The following is a 24,992-nucleotide window of genomic DNA, read 5'->3' as shown; positions in this document are numbered from 1 at the left end:
AAAGGCCTTAATCACTTAGCTGTCACTGAAAGACTGGCCATGGTCTGACTTCCCCCAGTCCCTTCAAGTTCACCTCCATTTACTGCTACACAATCACTGCGCCTCCCTCCAAATGTGTTTTTATCCTGTACTTTTCCTCCAGGCTTGATGCAGACCAGTTTTTCCTTCAAGAGTCAGCTCAAGCCTCACCCTTCCATGACATCCCCCGACTATTCCCGGCTTTGGTGGACAACATACTTCCAAGGGGCGATTGTCAGGTAAGAGCACCGGACTTGGAGACAGAAGCAGTGTGCGCTGATCCCAGCTCTGTCAGTTATCACCTTGGCCCAACTATTTGGCTTCTCAAAAACATTATCATACAGCGTAAGACATGAATAGTTCTTCATTTCACAAAGATTATTATATTCCTACGCCCACCCAAGGTGACTTACATAATCAACCACCATGACTGCTTGAAGAATACAAAGATGAATAAAACATGTTCCAGATCCAAAGGAGCTTATAATTTATTGTAAGAAATAGGAAACGCATACAAACACAGTATACATAGGAAGTAATGTCACAGGTATAAAAGAGATCACAAAATATTAATGTAAATGGACTAATAATTCAAAAGCTAAAGCATATTTTAGCTGAAACTTCTCACTTTATGCTTAAACATCTTAAGTTCAACGTTCTCTCTCTTACCCTTCGTCTGGCTGATAAGTGTCCGAAGTTCCCAGCTTCTTCGAGCTGACCCACCTGAATCACCTTTTGGATATGCTGGTTCTGGAAGAAGTATGTTTTTCACACAAATTAAGATTTATGGAACAAATATGCTTACGTAATCGAAAGCAAGACTGAAATGGTGCGTGGCAATGATTAGTTACCATCAACCTGTCCTTTCTGGTCATTAATTTCTATTTGACGTGAGTGTGAGAAGCTATCTTGACAATCAATTCTAGAAAACTATACCAAACTAAGAAGTTGTCATGATTACATGTTACATGATTACATTATGTTACATGATTTTAACTATATAAACCTTCCATAAATAACAAGACATCAGACTACTGAGCGGAAATTAGATTCTCTGGGGACCCCCCTCAAGAGGCCTGGCATTATAATAAAGCCTCAGTGTATCATTAACAAACCTACTACAGGTTTGTATTTTTAAAGAAAATAAGAGTGCTTGGCAATTAAAGTATCAGGAATAATTTTCTTTGAAAAGCAACAAAAGTAGACCTAGAAAATGCAAGTACAGCTAAAAAGGCATCTATAGTAAAAAGCCAACATGTTGAATATCAAATGTTCTCCGGGAGCTGTCACCTCTTTCTCACTCTTCATTTCTTTCTGAGGCATAACCCATGGAAACTGGTAAACTGAGGCAGAGGATTCAGCCGGTTGAGACCAGAGTCTGCGCCTCACACACTCACCATCGCGCTCCTCTGTGGGGCTTGAGTGGCGGCTCAGGGACCGAAACTGTAACTCGGCGGCTATGGAAGCCAACCGGTCGTTCTCAGGGACGCTGGAACCCCTGTTTCAAGATTTTTTTAAAAAATTGAGCTGTCAATTCAATGGAACTCAAAATGAAAGATCTGGGAGATTCTTCTAGAGCGGTAATTCTCAACTAGGGGTAATTTTGCCCGCTGGGGAAACCTGGTATCAAGTGAGTACAGGATAATGCGACGGACAGCCCCCAAGATACAGAATTAGGCACCCAAAGTGAACAGCGCTGCTACTGGGAAACCCTTCTCTGGAGCTGGGAAGGACAGTCGGATTTTTATCCTCCGCTGCTGGCACATGAGAACCTGACTGCGTAACGCTCTGTTTTAAGTTAAAAACAACAAAAGTACAAACAAAACAGGATTTATTCAAGGGTTACTGACATGTGTGGAAAGCTCCACCATTTAAGCCCAGGAGGGATAAAAATTATTAGCCAAACAGAGCTAATATTTAAAATTCTGATCATACTATGTATTTATGTACTTAATTCTATTTAAAGTGTTAAAATTATTACATGATTCAAAAGATTTCAAATCTCTTACTAAGAAAATGCAAGGGCACACTTAATGATTTTTCAAGCAGTCGCCAAGCAAAGGGGCAGAAGAGCAGGAAGCTTAGCATGTAAAGAACAAAGTTAATTTGCTGCTTTTCCAGAATAAAGTTAAGTGTGTTTAGAAATCCAGAATGAATCCATAGAGTAAAACCCAGAATTAAATAAGGGAAGTCTTAAAATTATAATTCAAATAATCCAAGATAAGTATGGCCTAAGTTTATTAACAAGTTTCATGTGTATGAGCGATACCATGCTCCTTTCCATCAGATGCTGAATAGATTTAAGGCGACAGGGTTCTACTGAACAGATGTTCACAAATTATGAAGTATGCACTGCTTTTCTATTTCCCTAAACTCTCAAATCTAGCATAATTGTTAAGTCTGAAGAGAGGGGGACATCCTCTATCGCCATGGGGTTCATCAAAAAGTCTTGATGCCATTTCATGGAAAAATCACAGATACTGAAGTGAAGAGACCCGCGACTCCTAAAGCCACACCCAAGACTGTGTTGCCAAGCAGAGGTCACACGACCCCTCTATTTTCCTGATCCCCCAGAGATAAAATTAGCCAATTCCACATCCTCAGAGATTTTTGCTGGGCAAAAAATATACTTAAAAGAAATAGTGTGCTGGTGAATGTTTAACTACTAGCTGTGGAGTTCTACAATTTCAGTGGTGTAACAACCGGCTTGCAAAATCCCTGAAAAATTAACAATCAGGCTCACAAAGCAGTAAGAGCCCAGCCCCAACAAACAGAACACTGTAGAAAAGTTTTATAAACATGGTAAGATCACTAAAGCCCAGACTATTTCCTAAGTCAAACCAAATCAAATCAAAACATTCAAAGGCTGCTGTGGGGCACAGTAAGACTTCACTCACAGGGCTGACGGGTCTCTAGGACGGGAAGGGCCACACACCGTGAGGTGGGGGCCTTCCTGCTGATGCTGGAAGTCCTGGCCATCATTCAGCTTCCCCCCCGCAGCCCGTTCACAAGCGCCGGGCTATACCAGGACGTCGGCGGGGCACGTGCCTCCACCTCGGGGTCTGTTGCACAGGCCCACCACAAAGGGGCTGTTCAGGCCCAAAGTTAAACTGAACAGGAGCCGGGCTCAAACGCAGGAGTGCGGCAAACCACCATCGGCTAAGCGCATCTCCACCTGGCCTTGCTGTCCTCTGCCCACCATCACCTACACACCACCAGAGAGTCAAGAGATCGTGATTCCTTTGTAAAAAATGGCCTTCGAGATGGCACACTGTGATGGTGGTAAAATTTCTATGTGTCAAGAATCATCCAAAAGATGAAGAATACTTATGAAATGCTACTCACAATGGACTGAAAACAACCTGCACAAAGCCGAAGACTAAATGCACATGAAGGCTGACCACACGTACTTTACTTTTACACTAAAATACACTTAACGTACCACACCTCCAGCTCACAAATGCCTTAAGCCACAGTTCAGGAACCTCTACAAAAGTGGGGGGCGTTCCTCCATTTTCTAGTTTTGCAGGAATGGTGTGCAAATGTGGATGCAGCGGGTCATGGTGAAGTGCTCTCCGCCCCTGTGTCTGCACGTGAGGGCAAGTGGCTTCCCTTCACCCTGAGTTACACTTACAAAAAAGTAGTTTCAGTGCCTCCTTCAGGGACAGGAGGGCATATGTGGAAATATTTGCCATGAAATGCTCTCAACATAAAAATGAAGAAGGTAAATGGGAATCTGTTTAATAGTAAACTGTTAATTGTCTTGGTTGACAGCTTAAGCTGTAAAATACGTTGACTTTTCTTAGATTATAGATGTTTATCACTACAAATTACGAGCAGTTATTATTTTAATGAATGAGAAGGATGGAAATGTTTGTAGAAATTTTAGACTGTTACAAAGTCAGTCTAAAGACATTTTAGTGTTTCTTCAATTCTAAAGCTATACGTCATCTTTCTGCCAACAACATACTAGTATTTTTTCTTTGGAGCAAGATACAGGGCACTGAGTTCCTTCACAGTTTCATCTTTTTTGCTCAGATGACCCTCAACCCATAGAGTTTTATTTGACTCTATCCCCATCTTTATCGGAAGATGAGAAGAGTACCAGTGTACCCCCTCTGCCAGACGTAAGGGGAGAGTTAAGAGTGACCGAATGTCCTTTCTCCATTAAGTCTATGAGACCTTGACGAAATCCTCTGTCAAAACTAACAACTAGAATGGGAAGAAGCGCAACACACTCCTTACCTATACAGAAGACTCAAGCAAGAGGCTTTCTGGAGCTTGCCAAGTGTCTGAAAGCTCTCTCTAGTAATGATACGCTCTCCATATAAGATACAAGCCCCGTGAACACATTTTTCCAACTTTCATAAACTACTTCTAATCAATAATTCTATAAATTAGAAAACTTGTTAGAAAAGTGATCCTCCGAAAAAACAAATCCCCACCTAATGGTGTTAACTAGAGCCATCTCTGAGCTACGCTGGGACCGACCCCTCAAGAAAGGCACTACTTGCCAAAATTCTCACGTCCCCTTCGGTGGGGACCAGGCTCTTCGGTCTGATACTCTCTCCGAAGAGCTGTTATTGGCAGGGAGTCTGGTCATTGTGGTTAACATTAGCTCCGAGGAAATATTAATCAGGCAAATTATGTACTCGTGCTTCTGGGTGCTAGAGCCTTAGGGGGGGTGACACGTCCCCGGGCCACGTCCCAAAGCCGAGGCCGCTGCAGAAGTGCCCAGGAGGGGGCCAAGGAGGCATGCCACTGGTGGAGGGTGACTACCTGGTATCATGGGCACTGCTGACAGGTTTGGCTGGCACAGAGTCGCTGCCCGAGGGGCCGGGGCGACCGGCGGCGGCCGCAGCAGTGACAGAAGCAGCAGCGGGGCTGCCGTGGCTCCGCGCGTCCGAAGGCACGCTCCGAGTGCTGAGACGAGAAGAAAAGCTTCAGGAACACAGCTGAGAAAAGGGACTGGACTCTCCAGTGGTTTTCAATTAAGAATACAATAGGGTGAGGAAGTGAAAAATATTTAAAAATATAAAATGCAAATTTTTCTTTGAGATTCAGGTCTAGGCATAAAAAAGAAAAAAAAACTAATTATTCTGAAAAATAATTGTGGTCTTCTCCTAGCAAATACTGTCAAATAAAATTAACTTTTAAAAAGTGATTCTACAGGGGAGAGAAAATGCTCACTCCCTCAAGATGCAGAAATGCCACCACATTCAAGGGAAATACTTTGTGCTAGAGTTTCAGAACTCACTCTAGTTTTTAAGTTGCTTCAAGATTACAGACACACATGAAAGTCAAGACTGGAAAGATCATTCCAATTTTTCTTCACCTCTACACTGACGTGTAGGATTGTTTTTCAAATGTTTACTATGCTATGCACACTCAAATTTGTTTTTGTAAGGTCATTTTCAAAGAAAGAGAAAGAAAGAATTATTCCAAAGCCAGCAAGCATTTAGTAGCTTGAGGTTATAAATAAGCTGAGAAACTAAGTTATCTGGAAAGGTACAAGTCTGTTTTAAAGTTGCACGTTTTCTTCTCTTGCAACTAAGGCACACTGTGGTGTATCTTCGAGATAATGCAACTAAGTAAGAGCTTTTAAAACAGTGTGCACGAGAACACAGAAAAAACACTCAGTGATCAGAGCAAGCTCCAGCAGCCGTCGGAGCAGAAGCATGAAGCTCAGAGAAGAACCCAGACAGCAAACGGCTACATAAGCTCCAAATACCTGAATCCCTCTGGAGTCGGGATGATTAGATGTGGGTTAGGAGGGTCACTGTGGCATCGCGGCACCTTCACAGGACGGGGGCTGTTCCGATGAATAGCTGCCAGTGACAATGGTGATAAATGCAACTTGTTAAAGGAGTCAACAGAAAAAGCCAAAGCAGGTCCCCACACAGAAACGGGATGGGACCTGACTTTGCTGGTGGCCAAAATAAACCCATTATGTAAGTAAGAAAATTGTATCACATAGACCAACGTTGTTGAAAATGCACTTTTTAAAAATTATAAAAGGTATATTATACATTCAAACTTTGAGCCATCAAAAACATTTCTGAAATCCTGGAGAGAAAGTACACAATGGACAGGAAACAAACAATGTGACCCAGCTAGAGACGGAGATAACAAAGAGTTCTTGATGCTGGCTACATTTTTAGAAAGATTCTGGCCTGTGCTGACACTTCAACAGGTTCTGAGTCAGGGATGGTCACTGTCATTTTCCTGAGTATACGGAGTTTTATTTAATTCCTTTAAACCAAACGAGGAGGATCAGACACAGTTTAAGTGGGCTATTCGTCTTTTCAGAACATGTTTTCTTCTCTTCTTTGTTTAAATATTCTGGTAAAAACTAGATAAAATTTAAAATAAAAATTTAGGGGCGCCTGGTTGGCTCAGTTGGTTGAGCGACTGCCTTTGGCTCAGGTCATGATCCTGGAGTCCCGGGATCGAGTCCCGCATCGGGCTCCCTGTTTGGCAGGGAGTCTGCTTCTCCCTCTGACCCTCCTCCCTCTCATGCTCTCTGTCTCTCATTCTCTGTCTCTCAAATAAATAAATAAAATCTTTAAAAAATAAATAAATAAATAAATAAATAAAATAAAAATTTAAAGGGCCCTTGCCTAGTGATTATAGAAACGCTGATAATTCTCCTTTCCCCAAACCAGACACCACTGGGGTACCACACGTGTAACATTTTGTCTATTTCGCCCTGACTGACACATGTCCTCTTACTTTTCACTTGGTTTTAACCCTCCTTAGTTTTTTAAATGTTGTCTTTTCTCTTCAGGTGAATAATTTCATGCCATATGTTTTATTTCATCTACATACGCTTTATCCTAAATGGAATAAAGAACCTTCTTCACGGTTCTGATTTGTCTGTTGTCAATAACATTACACAAGAAACACCAAAATCCCCAAAATGGAGAGATCTGAAGGGAAAACTTGCAAAGCAAAAATCAAGCAATTACTAAGAAAAAATTCAGGCAATTTGTGTCTCTGGCTCATTATCTCAACCATTACGATAGTAAATGAAAGAACTCCAACAGTAACAAAGGTAAAAAGAGGAAAAAAAAAAGGCAATAAAAATGCTTCGGGAAGGAAGGTGATGTCTTTAATTCAGCAAACATACTGGGAACTTTGGAGGCAAGTATCACTACAAAATTTCATCTTCAAAGTATAAAAGAAAGATGCTGCTAAAACACACGCATAGGAGTTCCACATTCTTCATATATGAGAGAGAACATTTAAGAGTATATATAAGTAAGGGGCGCCTGGGTGGCTCAGTTGGTTGGGCGACTGCTTTCGGCTCAGGTCATGATCCTGGGGTCCCTGGATCGAGTCCCACATCGGGCTCCCTGCTCAGCAGAGTCTGCTTCTCCCTCTGACCCTAACCCCTCTCATGTGCTCTCTCATTCTCTCTCTCTCAAATAAATAAATAAAATCATAAAAAAAAAGTTACAACTTTCTAAGGCATAAAAATTTTAAAAAAGAGTATATGTAAGTAACTGCTGCAAAACTGTGATTATTTCATTGAAAAGAAAATCCAAACGGTCAATAAACATAAAATAGACGCTCTAATTTCACTAGTGATATTTACTATAGAGATGCTTCTCAGGGCAAAAACTAACAAAACATGGGGCGCCTGGGTGGCTCAGTCGGTGAAGCATCTGCCTTCGGCTCAGGTCATGATCCCAGGGTCCTGGGATCAAGCCCCGCGTCGTGCTCCCTGCTCAGCAGAGCCTGCTTTTCCCTCTGCCTACTTGTGACTCTCTCTGTCAAATAAATAAAATTAAAAAACCAATGTCCACAAGGAAAGGGTGCAAAGAACTGTAATACACCCACTAACGGACACAATGCAGCCACTAAGGAGAACGACTTGGATCTCTACCGTTGACAGGGAGGAATTTCTACAGCTGTCGGGCCAGAAGAGCAAGAGATGAGTATCCAACGTGGCCCAACCTTTACGCCGTAGAACAAGCAGCCTGTCTGTGCTTGTGTGGTACCAGGAGCATAAAGGAGGCAGAATGCATCTGTACAATTACGTGAGCGTGCAGAACCGAGGGAAGGCTATCCACCAGGCTGCTGTCGGTGGTTCCGAGTGCGGAGCAGCGGGGAGGAAGACAGGCAGCAGGAACGACAGCTGGTGTGCTCTCCCTTTCCCTAACTGCCCTTGTAAGGACAGAGCACAAAGCCAGATGCAGACTGCTGCCGTGCACAGAGCACTACAGCTTACAAAATGTAAATGCAGAGCCCTCATGAGCATCGATGTTGTGCACGTGCAGAGGAGGCTCAGTGATGTTACCCGGGCAGCCCCGGGTCACCGGGCTGTCTGGCAATCTGACTCTCAGCCAGTGCTACTTCCACCAAGCCACGTGGCCCCGAAGACAAAGAGCACCTCCCGCCTACAGACAGCACTGCTAACCAACCACCCACCGGCAGCTGGGGGAGAGGCACACGGATAATTAGGGACCCCACGGCAGCAGTGATTACCCATCAACCGTGGGAGTACAACTGTTTTCTTTCTTTCCTCTGTAGCGTTTTTCTACCTTGACATTTTTTCTACATGTATATTTGCTACATTTCTTTACATACTCTATGTTATAATTTTGCTACCATGAAAATGATTCCATATGTAGTTATTTTAAAGAAGTGATTTTTACTGAATTATTGATCATGTATTCTTAGTGAAATATTTTAGGAGATCAGAAAATCCAAGTTTTTAGGATAATATGATTAATCAAAAGTTCCATAAGAATATAGAATGCTATAAAATTGTAACATTATATACAATGTTCAAAGAGTTTTGCAAATGATAACTTCCATTTCATAACAGCCTTGGGAGAAAAAAAGGTATAAAATGAGTAACTGAGTGAATTTTAAAGACAGAGAAACCAAGCATTAAGACCTGGTCTACTAAATTTTCTGTGGCTAGCAAGCACCCTTTAAGATACAGTTCCTGCTAAATAAGTTTACCATTTATGAATTATTTTATTTTGTGTAATTTAAACTGCTTCAAAATTTCTAAGTTTTCATTTTTGGATGTTTATTAAATATAAATACAGTTTTGCTTTTATTTACTATCTCAAGAATGGGGGAAGGCACAGTCTTTTTCTGATATATTTTGTTTTAAAGTTTCAAGTTTAAACTGTCATTGAAAACTATAATGAAAGTATATCATAGCATAACTTGCGTTTTTTGGGGTTTTTTTTGTTTCTTTAAGTAAAATCAATTAAGAATTTACTCCGTTAGTGGTGAGATTCTTAGCTGTGGAGAAGAAAACAAACTCATTCTCCTTGGAAAGGTGAGGAAGGGGGCAGAACAATTATACTCACTCACCTCTAGCAGGAAAGGCCCTTGCTCCCTAACAGACAGCTATCTCTACAAGTCTTTCCTTCCCAGAAGAAGAGATTTTAAGAGAAGAACAGATTTATTGTTGGTATGCAAAATATACATTAATTAATTAAAATGTGTAGTTAACACTGTTGGCAGGCAGTGCATATCCTGTGCTGGCATTTTAATCTTCCTGTTGGATTTAGGACTGTGGAGTTCCCCATACACACACCTCATTCCTATCACTGCCGTCTTCTTCAATATTGTTAAAGAACTTCTCTACCCAGCATGAAGGGCCGCAACCGTAAGATGACGCACTTGCCCAAACCAGGAGGTGCTAGGGGAAATGTTCTAACTGCCGTCTTACCAAGGTACAAACCTGTAACAGGACTGTGTGGCTTTCCTATCACATGGCCAATGCACTCATTCATCAAGGCTTGAAGACTCTAGGCAAATGGGAAAGGACAAGAAAAGAATGTACATTCTCTCAATGATATAAGTAGCACAAATCAAGCTTTCAGTGTATTTAAAAGAAATATGCTATGCTATCCTTAGTAAATACTTTCAAAGTTCATTTAAAAGACAATAGATACAAACAAATTAAACACAAACTGCACATATTTTAAAATAATAAGAATATATGCCATTCAATTTTTATAAATAAAAGCAAATTAGCATTCAACTCCCCATAAGGCAATGATGTGCACAAGCAAGGAACTTCTCCTATAATCATCTCTACTATTTGGAGGCTAACATGATTGAATTCACATGTTGAACATCATCTTTTTGAGCTGATGGAATGTACTGGAATAACAGTGGTAATATTTAACATTTGGCATGCTCTCAAATGACGCATGCTGAAGTGAAACAGCTAATCCTTGTTCTTCATTAAACTGCTAAAAAGCAGTAACTATTAAGTCAGCACTTTATAAAATTTGAAACTGACAAATATTTTAGAAGTACCAGGCTTCAGGGGCGCCTGGGTGGCTCAGATGGTTAAGCGTCTGCCTTCGGCTCAGGTCATGATCCCAGGGTCCTGGGATCGAGTCCCGCATCGGGCTCCCTGCTCCTTGGGAGCCTGTTTCTCCCTCTGCTTTTCTCTCTCTCTCTCTCTCTCTCTGTCTCTCGTGAATAAATAAATAAAATCTTTAAAAAAAAAAAAGAAGTACCAGGCTTCATAGATATCCACTGACTTAGTCGGTTGAACAATATTGTTATAAAAACAAAAGAACATGGAATATCTTACTACGTTGTTATGAGTGCTTTAACTTACAGCGTTATCATTACAATTATGAAAAAAATATTTAAGAACAACTATAAAAAAACACACAATCAGGAACAGTGATCAACTTATTTCTTTAATTAAAAAACAAAACAAAACTCTAGAATATTCCATACCAAGAAGTCATCTTCTGGCAAAGCTGAAATGAAGGCAGGTTCAATGGCTTGTAGAAAGTCAAAACCTTGGGTTGCCCACCTGTTACATGAGGAAGTTCAATAATCACAAAACCAAGAAAACGCTGTAGCAGTTTTAGCCTATACAATACTGAAAAGTAATCTGACTGGAAAATTATCATCTAAGAAAAAAACACAATTTTCATCTTTATGTAAATGCCTGGGGTTGAGTAAATTTATAGCATGTTTTGAGAAAAAAGGACAAACAGCTTCTTAATAAAGGAACTGGTTACCAAATTGTTTCCATTTACATTCATAAAAGGCTTAAATTGCATGAGGGAGGGAAAAAAATTAGCAATCAGGAAGACGTGTCCAGGGAGAATATGAGCTCCCCTAAAGTTAACTCATTATGGAACTTCTTAAGTTTTCCAAAAATTATGGGGTTTTCTGTGTTAACAGTTTCATTTAAAAACACAACAAAGCAAAATCCTATCATCAAAGACTTCAAGATGCCCCTTTTTGTGTCATCTGCTCAGCAATCTCACATAAAATATACACATGAAATACTACCATTCCCACATCCCTCTCTTATTCCTGCATTTTCCAGCTTCACAGGCTTCTCCAACATTCTCTCTCTCTCTCTCTCTCTCTCTCTCTCTCTCTGTAGCAGGAGTACTGAGTTACTTGCAGTTCTAGGATACATCTACTTGGTCCTTACCTGGGTCTTGTACCTCGACCACTCTCACATTTAGTTAGGACATAGTTCATCCATTTCCGGGCAAAGCTTATATATTTGTCTCCTATCTTCTGTCTAAACTCTCCAGACATCAAACGAACAACTTCTTTATGATACTGTAAGAAGATTTTGTGTATATCAAAATTAAGAGGAAAGTAATGATTATATAAATATCTAAACACTACCAATGCCACATCTGTTTCATAAAATACCATTTTTCTATAAACAAAAAGCAAAATCCAATTAAAACAGATATTTTCAAGAGTAGGAAGAGTTCAACGATTCATTAGTTGCATATAACACCCAGTGCTCATCGTTGAACATTACAACAAAAACTAATGATGTACTCTACGTTGGCTAATTGAACATAATAAAAAAGAAAAAAGTGTGAAGAGTTAAAGATAATGCAATGTCTTAAAATGCACTTTCACCAATGTTTTACTCGTAAGTTTAAATTACGAATGTACTCTTATGATACTAAACATCTCTTAAAGAAGGTTTTAAAACGGAAGTAGAAAGCTGTTAGCACAAAATAAAAACTGGACAACTATCTGACAATTTAAAAGGAAACCAACATTTCTGATACCCAGCAGCGGGTAAGATGACATTCTTGATTTGCTGTACAAGATTCCTCATACTTTGGTAGGTAAGTTAGAGAGCAACTGTGAGGTTACACTGTGCTTTTCCTCTTCTTTTGTACCTACCTCGAACCCAAAGTTGTAGCCCTGAATCATTGCTTCTCGGTAGTACTGCTGTAACGTGACAGACTCAGATTCATCAACTTCAGCATCAAATTCTGAAGTGAACATGTGGTCCACTCGGTCAATGGCATCACTTATTCTGTTGCAAAGCTCTAGTGCATCATTCTAAAGAGTCCCAAACCATAATTAATCCAAACAAAGCAAATCACCTAATACTTAACTGTATTTTAGAGGAAGATTTCTTTCATCATCACAGATACTAATCATTGCAATACATTTTGGCCATATTTATTTTGGTCATTCAAAAATAAAGGAAATGTGTTATTTATTTATTTATTTAGTTTGTTTTTAGCTGTATTAGGTATTCTTTAACATCTTATGAAATACAGGAGGGAAAAAATCCATTTAAAATGATAATGTCTAATTCCTATAAGATGCTTTCATCTTTAATATTTTGCATATCAACCACCAGCCGCTTTTTCCCCCTTGGCAGTTGCTAAAGTATGACTTCAATCAAACAGGATTTCAATCCAACAGGAAGTCTGTATCATCCTTCGTTATCTCCCTGACACTCCCTAGTTCAGGGGTTCTCAGTTGGGGTGTCAGTCAGGGTCAATTTTACCCAAGGGGGCATTTTACCCAAGGGGACATTACCCAAGGGCAATGCCTCTTTTGGTTGTCAAAACTTGTGGAGATAGGGTGTGAAATCTATTGGCATCTAGTGTGTAGAGATCAGAGATGCTGCTAAACATCCTACAAAACAGGACAACTCCCCAAAACAAAGAATTATTGACCCAACACGTCAATATTGCAGAGGTTGGAAAACCTTGTCCTAGTTCATGCTCTGTTGTTTCCCTAAGCAGGACTACAATCACTCCAAATCGGACCCCTTCCTCTCACCCTTCAACACACACGTATGTACATATGGTCTCCATTGGGCTATCCCCCTACAGACTTTTCCAAAATATTCTTCCTAAATATTCAACTACTACTCTCTGAGACTTAGAAAAGATAAAATCCAAAACCTCTCAATAGCCTGATTTTTGCCCACCTGATTTTACCAGCCTTATCTCCCACAACTTTCCACTGTACACACCAAGATCTAGCCAAATCAGACTATTTGATATTCAGCGAGCATTCCCAGTACCCTGACCCAGGGACACTGATGCCCAAATGTTCCTTCCCAGTTTGTATCTTCTGAAATCCTCCAAGCTGAAATGCCTCCATTGTGGCAACTCCAGATGCGACCAGGAGGATCCAATGTCTTCCTGCTCAGGAGGAGAGACGCTCAAGAATTCCTTACACTCAAGAATAATCAATATCTTATATAATTTTGCACTCTCCAGAGTTCATTGGCTCAAACTAAAAGAAAAGAAAAAGTGCCCTGCACTGGCATTCGAGTGGGATGGCAATCGATGAGAGAACGTGTTTCTAGGTGAATGAGACAAGTCAGACTCACAGAAGAAACAAATGCTTATGAAACTACTTATAGTTTCAAGAAGTGCTTCTTCTTCAAGAAGTCAAGCCTTAATGTGACGAAGAGGGCATAACTGATGGCCCGTGGAAAAGCATGGATCAGACCAAGACTGATGAACGGAAGACAAGGTAGAGGTGGTGAAAACAGGAAATAATGAGAAAAGAAGGTGAGGCTCTGGCTTGACCTGAACTCCGAAGGCCTAATGCCTGTCTACAACCGGCTTTCTCTACTGCATTTAATTTGGCTGAATTATCAGTTAAATAAAAGAAGAAACAAGTCTTCTTTTAGGTTACACATTACTGATTTGGAGTAGCTCTAGCAAATACTCGTAATTGCTAAAGAAGAAAGAAACCTGGATTAGGAGTGAAGAGACCTAAATTCCAGTATCAACTTGGCTACTAACCAACCATGTGGCCATTCAGAAGTCACATAACTGGTCAAATTTCTATCCCTTCCAATTCCAACATTCTACGGTTCCAAGAAAGATCTGGGAGGTTTTAGTGAAGACATGGGACAATGGGAACCGGGAAGAGGGAGAACAGTAAGGACCACGTAAGACTTCAGGTCCCTCGGGTGGGATGACACTGTCGCACACAGATGCCTCCAGAGTGTCACCTCCACACACAAATCAAGGGGCTCAGGCGGAGGTGGCAGTGACGTACCTTTAGCTGCTGCAAAGCTCTGGCGATGACCGGCTGACTGGACGTCTGCTCCTGGCGGAGAGTCATGAGTCCCTCGATGGACTGCTGGAAAGCTTTTCTCTGGCTGGTGAGATGCGCAGACTGCATGACCACTAGTAAAAGATGATCCACCTGGGAGGAGAATCAAGCACAGGGCTTAAAAACAGACCCACTCACCGTTTCCCATTCTAGGTCAACCCCTAGTCCAAAAACAATGGCAAACTCGTCAGGGCCACCAGGCCAGTAAGCCCCAGATCAGAAAGCAGTTTTCAAGCAGAGCTACTCCCTGCCACGGGAGCCACAGACCGCAGTGGGCGCTACTGTCTGAGGTCTTCCACACAACGCTGAAGAATCCCATGGAACTGTGCAGACATGGGGTCTCTGAGACATCCTAGAACTGCAAGTAACTCAGACTCCTACAGCAGTGTGCGTGTGAGTGTGTGTGTGTGTGAGCAGTCTGTGAGGCTGGAAAATGCAGGAATAAAACAAGGTGAGAGGAGTGGCCTTCCATGAAACAGACAAAATCAAGCATTTAGTATCTTTTTAAGTGACAGAGTCACTGCAGTATTTTGCATAGAAGTGTGTGTGATATGACCAGAGTTACATATTATAATGATCATTCTCAAAGCACCCAAACAAACACACACACAGACCTGGCGGAGGGAAGGTGAGGCTGGAAGCAGGGAAACTAAAATTGAGACAGTGCACTAGGCCAGGAGCCAGATGACAAAGTCTGACCACGGCAGGGGCTCTGGGCTGCAGACAAAGTGTCATTGACTGGAAATGCTCCGGGTGTGTTAGGGCTGCGGACGAACTGGAAGGGTAAAAGGATGAGTTTATATTAACTGTCACATTCTGGTTTCAACCACTGAGTGGCCAGAGCACCACTCGCTGAGACAGGGAACATGAGCGGAAGAGCAGGTGGCGTGGACTCAAGGGCACAGTCAGCCAGTGCGTTCAATGCTGGCCAGGCTGAGTCTGAGGTGCATGCGAGCATTCACCACCACTGTCCCGATGTCAACAGAGAGAACGTGAAGAGGCTTCTTACGGGTTTTAATTGAGTTATACAAATCATCACGGGATCCCTGCCGGGTGAGTAGGTAATAGCCTCTACTACAAAAATGTTAACTAACAGCAAGTAAACCAGAGTACCTGGAGAAGCAGAATTTCTGAATTACAAATTAAATGAGGGAGATAATTCCTTTTCGATCATGAGCATACAGATCACGACTGAACTAAGATACAAATATTTCAAATATTCCAGGATAATTTAACATACTTACAGAATTTGAAGGAATATCTTAGTACAACTTGTGATACAGAATTTTTAAAACAGCGAGGCATACTTTGGGGGAGTCTACAGTTGAGACGACTATGGCGGTTAAGGCAGTCATTCAGAAGCTGCTAATAACTTCCTTTTCCTAAAACTATTTTAAGTAAATACTACTGCTCCAAGGCAGGGGTGGGAGTAGTGGACATGGGACCTGGGGGTGACACACACCTGCATGCTTCTCAGGGTGTCAACAGTCTCGGCCTGAGGCACAATTCTGACGGGCGGTGCCTCCCACGTGGCCCAGCTATCTTCCGAGTCCCGAGCGCCATCGCGGCGCTTGGTTAGCAGGAGATAGGCGTCGATCAGGACATCATCTGACTCTTTAGAGCAGTCCTTTCCCGCGGCTGCGTGGAGTAGCTGCAAAATAATGCTCTTCTCCGCAGCAAGAGTGTCTGGAACAAACACCTGCAAGTTTTCTAAGCCAGGAATCTGTACCTGCAGAAGAAACGACCCAAAGTCTGAGATGAGGGAATGTCACATGTTACAAAAATTTAATTAAAATACATAAAACTAGAAAAAGACAAGCAGGTGTGGGAAGGCCAGCACTGAGGGCATTGCAAGGGGCCCAGCCCCATGTGACTGGGGGAGGATGCGGAGGGGCACGGGAGCGCTGTGCTGGAGGCCTGGGAAGGCTTCTCCACTCACTGGGCATCCTCCAGCTGCTTTATTTTCAAGAAGCAAGAAAACACCCTTTAGGGGAGGAACTGCAGCCTGAAACAACCTCAACTGATGCTACTTTGTGATGCTTACAGAAAGTCACCTGACTCGGTAAAAAGGCAAAAAATGTTAACACAGATTCACTAATCATTCTTGGTGGGGGCATCACAAGAAGCCTTTTAAAGATCATTTTAATAAGGAACACATATGTGATACTGTTGTGCAAATCACAAACAACTGCAGGTGGGATAAAACTGTGGGCCTGGGATAAAATTTCCAGTAACAATATCATACACAGAATCTATAAGTACTAAGTCTCAAACAACTTAAATGGTAGTAAAGATGAGGACTCCAAAAGGGGCTCCAGTGACGAGTCGGGCACTGATGGCCAAAGTTCCTGTAAAAAAATCTGAACTGTTTCAGAAAATGTGAGGGTAAAAACAAAACGACGACTTAAAAATCAATTATTAGGGGCGCCTGGAGGGCTCAGTGGTTAAGCGTCTGCCTTCAGCCCAGGTCATGATCCCGGGCTCCTGGGATGGAGCCCCGCAGCGGCTCCCTGCTTCTCCTTCTCCCTCTACCCCTCCCCCACCCAGGTGCACATGTGCACGCTCTCCCTCCCTCTCAAATGAATAAAATCTTCAAAAAAATCAATTATTATTTTATTATTTTACATTACTATTTTAGATACATTATTTTAAATACATGTGTAACTAATTTTAATAAATAGTATGAATAAATATTTGGTTATTTTATCTGTATTCTAAAAGCAAGTTAGTATGAAAAACTTTGTTTTTCTGCTTATTTCATTGAGAAATTATGAGAAAGTCTTATTACTGGGATCAATATATAGCCAGCAAAGCCTAAAATATTTACTATCTGGACCACGAAGAGAAGAGAAAAACAGGAAAGGCAAAATATTCCAATTACACCATCTTTAATATTTACCTTAACATACTGTTTTGATTTCAGAACATCCAGAAGGTCTCTAACTGGGGCTGAAAGTATGAACTCTGCTGCTATTTCCAGGTCCTAGGATCACAGTTACAAAGAAACTTCTTTAGGGTTAGCTTTAAAAAAAAAATAAGGTAAAATAAAAACTTTAAAAAATCAATTGGGATTGTTAACTCACCTTTCTCAACATTTTAGCAAATCCAAGTGCCTTGGAGGCTCTTTCTCTAGCTTCGTGAAAGAGTTCCTTCAGTGCTCGACTAATCTCTATAACAGATCTCCTGCCAAGTTGATTGAAATCCAGTTAGAGTACATTAGAGTACATCAAGAAATAAACAGCAATAAAGATGAAGCAAATTGGATAAATGGGAACAAGCAATTATGGAGAATGTACTTGAAATACTCAGAAGCTTGCTCTCTTGTGGTTTTCCAGAAAGTGCTTGTATTCTTCAAATAAATAAGGCACATACAATAACCTTCAAATAACAGTAAGCTTGATTTTCTAAAGATTTCCCCATAATAACTTCTTGGAGTTTGAGATAAAGTTCTTACATTGACTCCCAGCTCAGGATCTTACTAAAAAGGAATATATCCGTGCAGTGGTGGGCTGCTGACTGTTTACCAACTGGCTCCCCTCAAAGAACTGCCTTATGTGGTGTTTGGAGATTTCTGTGGTGTAAATACTCGCATCATCGCTGCCCGCAGGCCCCCAGTGTGACAGCACTGAGCGCTGACTAGAGAAGAGATGTGTGCGGTTGCCCCTCGGCTCACTGGGGCCAGGAGGAGCCAGCCCCATCACACTGCCCACGAGCCCACCGCTAGCAAACAACCAGAGCATCATCAGGGCCATTCTCCAGTTCCCCATCTTAGATCTCCAATTCTCCCTGCTTATCCGGAATTCACCACGTTGGCTCTCAGAACTGCAGGACCTTCTACAAACTGACTCATTCTGACTCTCGGCTATTCAGCACTGTCCCAGGTAAGAATCTGTGTGGATACATCTTGCTTTAACCCTGGCATGATGATATCTCAGGTGTTCTGAAACCCAAAATGTGTTTCTCATCAAATTTTGGATGGTGAGAGAAAACATTTCAGCTCTAGAGAAGTCAGCTCCCCCTGAGCATTTCCTAAGGTTGAATCATATGATATTGCTCGTAATTGGCCACAAAATAGCTGTATGGCTGATATTGGCACAAAAACAGCAATTTAACCTGGTCCAACCTGAACACTATCTCATGGAAGTAGAGGAAATGCAATAGATGCGTAAGCCATTGTTTCACGTACTCAAGCTTAAAGTTGAACAGAAGAAATAAGCCATACATAAAAACGATAACAATGTGCCAAGTGTCAATTAAATGTATTAATGGACTGCTACGGAGGTGGGGGCGAGACAGAAACATAATTATTTAATTAGACACATTCTAGGACACAGGGATGAATTCTCTCTACTCATTTTTAGTCAACTTACACTCTCTCTCCCTTTCTCTAAAGACACTATTTTCATTAGGCTAATTAAATTCCAAGTTCACCTTCCAAGAAAATTTCACAGAAAATCCTAAGCAAGCACACGAAAAGATAAGACAGTAATAAATAGAAGTCTTTAGGTCTACTATGGTAGACCTCTACTAAGGTCCAACGTGGGTGGGTTTGAACAGGGCCCATTCTAGACTCATCGCCACAAGCAGAACTCTGCGAAGTAAGGAATGGGAAGTAAAGGAGTGGGGCCACACCTGATTTCATCTGAGGCATTGCTGTCGTCAGCGCTGGTCCAGAACTCTGCACAGCTCTCCTGCAAGCCGAACTCTAAAAAACTTCCAGTCGACTTCAGTAGCATCCCCGCGATGTCACTAGGGAACAAGGACATGAAAGTAAACCAGGGAAGAAAAACTATCCTCACTCATTCTAATTCTTGAATAAGACACTGAAAGGGTCATCTACTGTTTTAATAGTTTGAAAATCAACAATAGTGGGAATTTTTCTTTACTATAAAATCATGAATGTGAAAAAGAGGAACTCTCCCATATACGGGCAAGTATCTATCTTTGTTCTATTTCCATGGTTTTATCATAGACCTTAAAACCTTAAATTATATTCAGAGCAGCTATGTAATTATCATATAAGTGTATTTTCATTTTAAATGTCCAAAATGGTATAAAATGGCCCCAAATATATATCTAAGACAAGCTGTTTTTAAAAGCTTAATAAACTAAATGATGGAAGAAGAAAACAAAATGAATTTCTTAAATGCAACTGTTTTTACAAATTTCCCTCACAATTAGCTTTTCATCATCCACCCACATGAAACGTTCCCTACGGCCGATGCTTCTCGTTGAGTACACAATCTAAATGCTAGGGTTAAAATGTAAACCCAAGTGTACAAAACAAATCTAAATGAGTGTAGTAAAGATTCGGCAGCAGCTTACTGACCTCTTCACTGAAGGAAAGGAGCTTCTAGCTAGTCAAAGAGAGCAGGTAAGCACAACAACGGTGTTGGAGGACTCGTCAGAGGAGAGAGACCAAACCCAGCCAAAGGGCTGGCTGTACTGGGCCTGCAGGCAATGCAGAAAGGAACCCAGAGATCAGCAATGGGAAGAGAGGCTCTGGCAGGAAGGGAATGGAGGAGGGGAAGGAAAGTCCAGGAAGAACAATGAATATGATCAAAAGGCATGAAGATGTGTTAAGCAAGAGGCCTGGTTGTGAAAAGAAATTGCACAATGTGAAAGGAGCAGAGAGGTAGTGGAATAAGACCGAGAAAGTACGCTGGGGCCACGCGGTGGAAGGCCTTGCGTGTCATGCTAACTGCCTGACCTCCGTCCGGTGGGCGAAGAGGCCGGGCTTTAAAAGTAACTGAGTGGGAAAGTGACCTGATTACAAACCCATTTTCAAGAACAATAGTGTACAAGGATATCCATGAAGGGTTTACTCCACAAATACTGAGTATTGGTTATGTACTAAGCAGCAGGGAGCAGAACATAAAAATCCCTCCAGTGAACAGAAAAAACAAGAAATAAAAAAGGAAAAGATATAGTTCAGATATTGTTAAGTGCTATGGAGAGAAATAAAACAGGAAAGGGAACTCAGAAGTGCTCGTGAGTAGGAATTTCCATGTTAAATATGGGGAAGATGACGTTAAGACAAAGACCTCAAGGGAGTGCAAAATGGGTCATGAAAGTAATTGGGGAAGAGCAGTCTAACAGAGGGACCACCAAGTGCGAAGGCCCCAAGGCAGGAGCGTGCCCCGCCTGGGGACACAATCAAGGGTCACTACAGCTGTGCAGAATGTCCAGGAGAGCCAGGGAGGGGAAGAGCACAGAGAGTTAGTGACAAGTCAGACTGTGCCTGGCCTGAGGGGCCATGTTCAGGAGCTCTGGTTTTCACTGAGGAAGCAGGGAAGATGTGGAGTATTTGGAACAGAGGAAAAAATGGTCTGAGGTGCATGTGAACGAGGTCACTGGCTGTGGTGTTGAGAACAGACCAAAGGGACGAAGAGCTGAGCAGAGACTCCTGGAGAGCGCCTGCAGTCATGTGAGAAGTAACAGCCTGGGAAGAGCAGCAACGGGAAGTGGTGCATAGGGGTCAAATTCTGGATCTTTCCCGAAGGATCAGAGGTAGTGTGTGAGACAAAGAAAGCAATTAGGGATCACTGGGAGACTGATGGAGCCTGGGTGGAACAGCATGTGAAGGAGACGGGTGCTGTGCTCGGCTCGGCCGAGCGAGAGCCACACCAGGGGCCAGTCCCTCAGCGGGGCGTGGAAAGCTCGGGAGCTGCTCAGAGCAAGGCTGGTGCAGGCCAAGGCCAGAGCCCCCACCGCTCGACCTGAAGGACGAGCAACAGAGAGACACAGGGAGACTGACAGGAGGAAAAGGGGATGCGGTGAAATCCCATCACTTGAATTTGTAGCGGAAATGAACAGTGACCCTTAAAACAATCTCTTCTGCAGGCGGGCCAGCCTGGAGACAGAAAGTGCTAACAGAATAAACGGCAGGCCAAGCCGAACAACAGGAGATTGAGAGAAGGCGAGATGCTGAAATGGGCAGGGAAGGCACTTCTTCAGAAGGCTGACTCCGGGAAGCAACCTGAACAGGAAAGGCAGATGCATGGGGAGTCAGGGCCTGAAGGGCTGGAGAGGTCTGGGAAAGAGCAAGCTCACAGCTCACTGGAAACACAGGCGGAGAGGACGCGACGAGGACATGAAGAAGATGGGTGGTTAGGGCAGAAGGGGGAGCCTAGGTCCTGAGCAGGGGACAGAGATGGCGGAGTCGACGACAATGCGCCTCTGCAGCTGGAAAAGAGCCAGGCAAGCAGAGGCCCTGGAAAATACACACAAGGGAGGGAAAGCTGCTCCAGGCCAGGTGCGAGGGATGCACAGAAAGGAGACAGAACTACACTGGCGGATGAGGCAGCAACCACCGACAACAGCCGAGGGGTCAGGCGGCGGGGAGGGGCACCCCACCATCAGCGTTCAGCTCCCCAGTAAGAGACGGCCATTTCCAAACACACACCAGTGACCACACTCCCCTCCCTCAGGGTTTTCCTCTGTTTACGTTTCTAACCTGTGCCTCATAAGGAGATTCCGTGATTAGCAGAACACACTAAAACAATCTCGGGAAATGCACACCTTGGGTTCCCCATGTCCCCACACCAAGACTACAGGCCTGTTCTACTCTTCGGAGGCCTAAGAGAGTTGATACTAAGGCAGGGTTTCTCAACTTCCAAACTGACATTTTGGGTGGATAATGTTTGGTTTGGGGGGCTGTCCTGTGCATTGCATGATGTTTAGCTGTGTCCTTGTCCTCTAATCAGTCGGACCTCCCAGTCATCACAATCAAAACTGTTTCCAGACATTGCCAAATGTCCCCACAGGGCAACCCGCCCCCCCTACTGAGCACCCTCGCTCAAAGGACCCCAAAACCTGGGGGAGAGGCACACACACACACACACAGGACTGGCTGTCATGTGCACATAACTGAACAGGCAAACGGGCCAGCAGGCGCACTCAGGAGCATAAGGGTTCCTACCAGAAAAGTTTCCCAGCCTGTGCTTCTCCTCCCCGGATGTAATGGGTTATTTCTTTGGTGAAATTCCATTCTTCTTCTAACAGGTTTTTTAGACTATGGGATGCTTGAGGTAACTGCTGCAGCATTTGGATCCAGCTTCTCATGTAATCAAAATACACCTTAAAATACAAAAACATAAAGGGAGATATTTGAGAATGGAACTCAGCAGCTCTCAGCTTTCACCTCTGTTAACCTGGAAGCTACAAATTAGAAGGGCCAGGTGGAGGGGGACCCTGAGTACACAGCACAGAGAGAAGCAAGATCTTCATCACAGGACTGCTGTCCAAATGGAGATGTCTCTTAAACTGCACAACTCAACTCCCCGGCAACCTAACACATTATTTACAATCTCTTTAAATTACCAACAAAATAAAATGTTCACCATGTACACAGAAGTAAAAAAAGAATCAAAATAATAGCACCCAAAAATGTTCATTATTAATATATTGTGAACATTATTCCTTTAAGAAGTTGGGATTCTTACTTGTCTAACTGCTTATTTTAACTTCAGACAGTATCTTCCGTGTTGAGAGGGAATGAACACACTTTTCCCCACCATCCATTCCTGACACCCAGATTTCTATGACACAGTTTTTTTCAAGATTTATGACATATAAATTATGATTTCTAATCAAAATACCCAGTTTTTCTGAAGTGGGGTTTATGTCCACCACAAGTCCTACAACAACAGCCTTCCCATTCCTAACTCCTTATTTTGATATATCTGCTGCTTACTAGAGGGTTTCACTATCCATCAGCTTTTCTCAAGATAGGGTCCCAACTGCTAGATTACAAACCCTCACTGCCTATGGATTCTTTTACCAAAAGGACAACTCGAATGAGTATGAAATACCTGAGTTATACATTCTCTGCCCCGGGACGTTGAAGGCATTACTCCTCCACCACTTTTGAACGCTGCATGTTGTTCAAACGAAGAACCCTGACGCTGGCCCCATCTCCCGCTGTCCCCACTCCCCTCACACCTGGAGCTGCCTTGCTTTTTTCTCTGCTCGGAGGTTCACAGGATTCTGTATTTAGTCTCAGATCTCAGTTACCTCCCCAGGCTACGTCTCAGGGTTTGCTGGAATGAATACTTTCTGAAATCCAGTACTAATTTTCAGTAGGCAAACTGCAAGTCTGTATTTCAAGAAAACTATCTTCTGTTGTGTCTTTGGATGCTTCTGGGCCTCCAGCAGCCAGGCTGTGTGGTGGGAATCTGCAGTCCGGGTCCCTTATGAACACCAGTGTCCGAGTATGTGGAACCTACAGTTTTGCCATCTTTACCAAATGAAATAAATCTCTTAAATATGAGACCAGGACCGTCCTCTGGCTTCTCGGAGTGCTGCTTCCTCTCCCTTAAATCTGGCTGTCTCCTGAGGGTGGCCCTTCTCTCATACAGCCCTGCCACGGGGCGCCTGTATGACCCCGGACTTCACGGGCTACAAACAGTTTGCATCGTCCTGTGCATCACTGAGCCTTTCAAACCACTGCTCTTACGGTCTTATTTAAAACCAAAACAAAAAAGAAACACCTGCCCCTTTAAGATTTGAGTCATCAGATACACCATCGAACCCTTTCTTCATAGTGTCCCCTACTGATTTCCAACTGCCCGTCATCCTTCGTCACACACTCTGACATCTGACATCGTCTTCCCTCCGCCCCAGGCTCAGCCACCACACTGTGCTTCACCCCAGATCTTATCATTACGGAATCATCTCTAGGCCTCAAATCATCAATCCAAATAGGCTGATTCTAAAACCTCCTCCCCTCCATCCAGTTTTCTGTTCAACTAGCACCCCTGTGACTGTTCTCTTATTTAATCCTTACCTGAACTCCAGTGCACCGTTTTCTCTTCTCTCTCCAGCTCACTCCCCCTTGTTCCGCTCCCTTTCCTCCTTATTCCGCTTAGAGCCAACACGGTCACGCTCCCCATGCCACTGCGGCCACCACCCCACACCCTGCCACCTCTCCCTTCCTTTTCAGCTCACCTACCTGCGAAACCCCAAAGCACGATGAGCCTGACGAGCCCGTGCCCCATGCCCGCACTCAGGAAGCTGAGGGTCACGAGTGTCAGGGGACCGGGAGGAGCCACTGCTCTGTATGTCGTCCCAACCACATGGTGTACGGTCTGGTAATATTCGTATCTCCACCCAAGCCATTCTCCTTCTCCCTACAAGCACAGTCTGAAACTCCGCCATTTTTGTCAAATGGCCAATGCCCACCCTCACACATCTCATCCCTCCTAGCGAAGAAAAAAAGGCATTAGATATAAAACCCCTCATCTTCTCAATACCAAAAATGCACACCCACATGTGACATGCCGTCCTCCCCTTCCTAGCGGTGGCCAAGTGAAGCTTACACTTGTATTTGGAGACCCACCTCCTCATGGCATCTGAGGAAGCTCGCACTATCGATTTCCCTCTTCTCTGATATGCATATAATTCTGTCCATCTCTTTCCCTTAACAAAATCAGTCCCAAAGGCTTTCAAATGGTCTCTAGTAACTTCAATTTAAATACTCTCCCTGGACCCACAGTCTTCACTATGAACCCCACTGCAAGAACCAGGCCTCAGCGGGAACCCCAGCTGTGCATGTCTCGGCCCTCCCTTTTGCTTCCCTCCCTCCTGCTTCTCGGCCCCTCCCTCTTGCTTCCCTC

The 24,992-nt window shown here is 43.1% G+C and overlaps 1 protein-coding gene across 7 annotated transcripts in view; it reads right to left on the bottom strand.

Moving 5' to 3' along the window:
- The window catches only part of LOC118001935 (mitogen-activated protein kinase kinase kinase 4), a 75,470-nt gene that overhangs the window by 12,887 nt on the left and 37,591 nt on the right, over positions 1–24,992 (bottom strand). For 4 of the 7 annotated variants that reach the window (XR_004676885.1, XM_034992117.1, XM_034992121.1 and 1 more), the window contains exons 5-18: positions 22,298–22,455; positions 19,009–19,125; positions 17,460–17,559; positions 17,276–17,359; positions 15,839–16,105; positions 14,320–14,469; positions 12,184–12,345; positions 11,462–11,595; positions 10,747–10,825; positions 9,716–9,794; positions 5,750–5,846; positions 4,798–4,941; positions 1,416–1,516; positions 688–768 (exon numbers count right to left, since the gene is read on the bottom strand). Coding sequence is in view for 5 of the 7 variants with exons in the window: in XM_034992117.1 (XP_034848008.1) it covers positions 688–768; positions 1,416–1,516; positions 4,798–4,941; positions 5,750–5,846; positions 9,716–9,794; positions 10,747–10,825; positions 11,462–11,595; positions 12,184–12,345; positions 14,320–14,469; positions 15,839–16,105; positions 17,276–17,359; positions 17,460–17,559; positions 19,009–19,125; positions 22,298–22,455 (1,753 nt within the window). In the remaining 2 variants the exon portion in view is untranslated. The remainder of the gene's footprint in view (positions 1–687; positions 769–1,415; positions 1,517–4,797; positions 4,942–5,749; positions 5,847–9,715; positions 9,795–10,746; positions 10,826–11,461; positions 11,596–12,183; positions 12,346–14,319; positions 14,470–15,838; positions 16,106–17,275; positions 17,360–17,459; positions 17,560–19,008; positions 19,126–22,297; positions 22,456–24,992) is intronic. The other 3 variants (XM_034992118.1, XR_004676886.1, XM_034992119.1) reach the window with 3 other exon arrangements.

The sequence above is a fragment of the Mirounga leonina genome, unplaced genomic scaffold (genome assembly GCF_011800145.1).
Source record: "Mirounga leonina isolate KUSES-001 unplaced genomic scaffold, KU_Mleo_1.0 Mir_55, whole genome shotgun sequence".
NCBI lineage: Eukaryota > Metazoa > Chordata > Mammalia > Carnivora > Phocidae > Mirounga > Mirounga leonina.
This window is presented reverse-complemented; position numbering and strand designations above follow the sequence as displayed.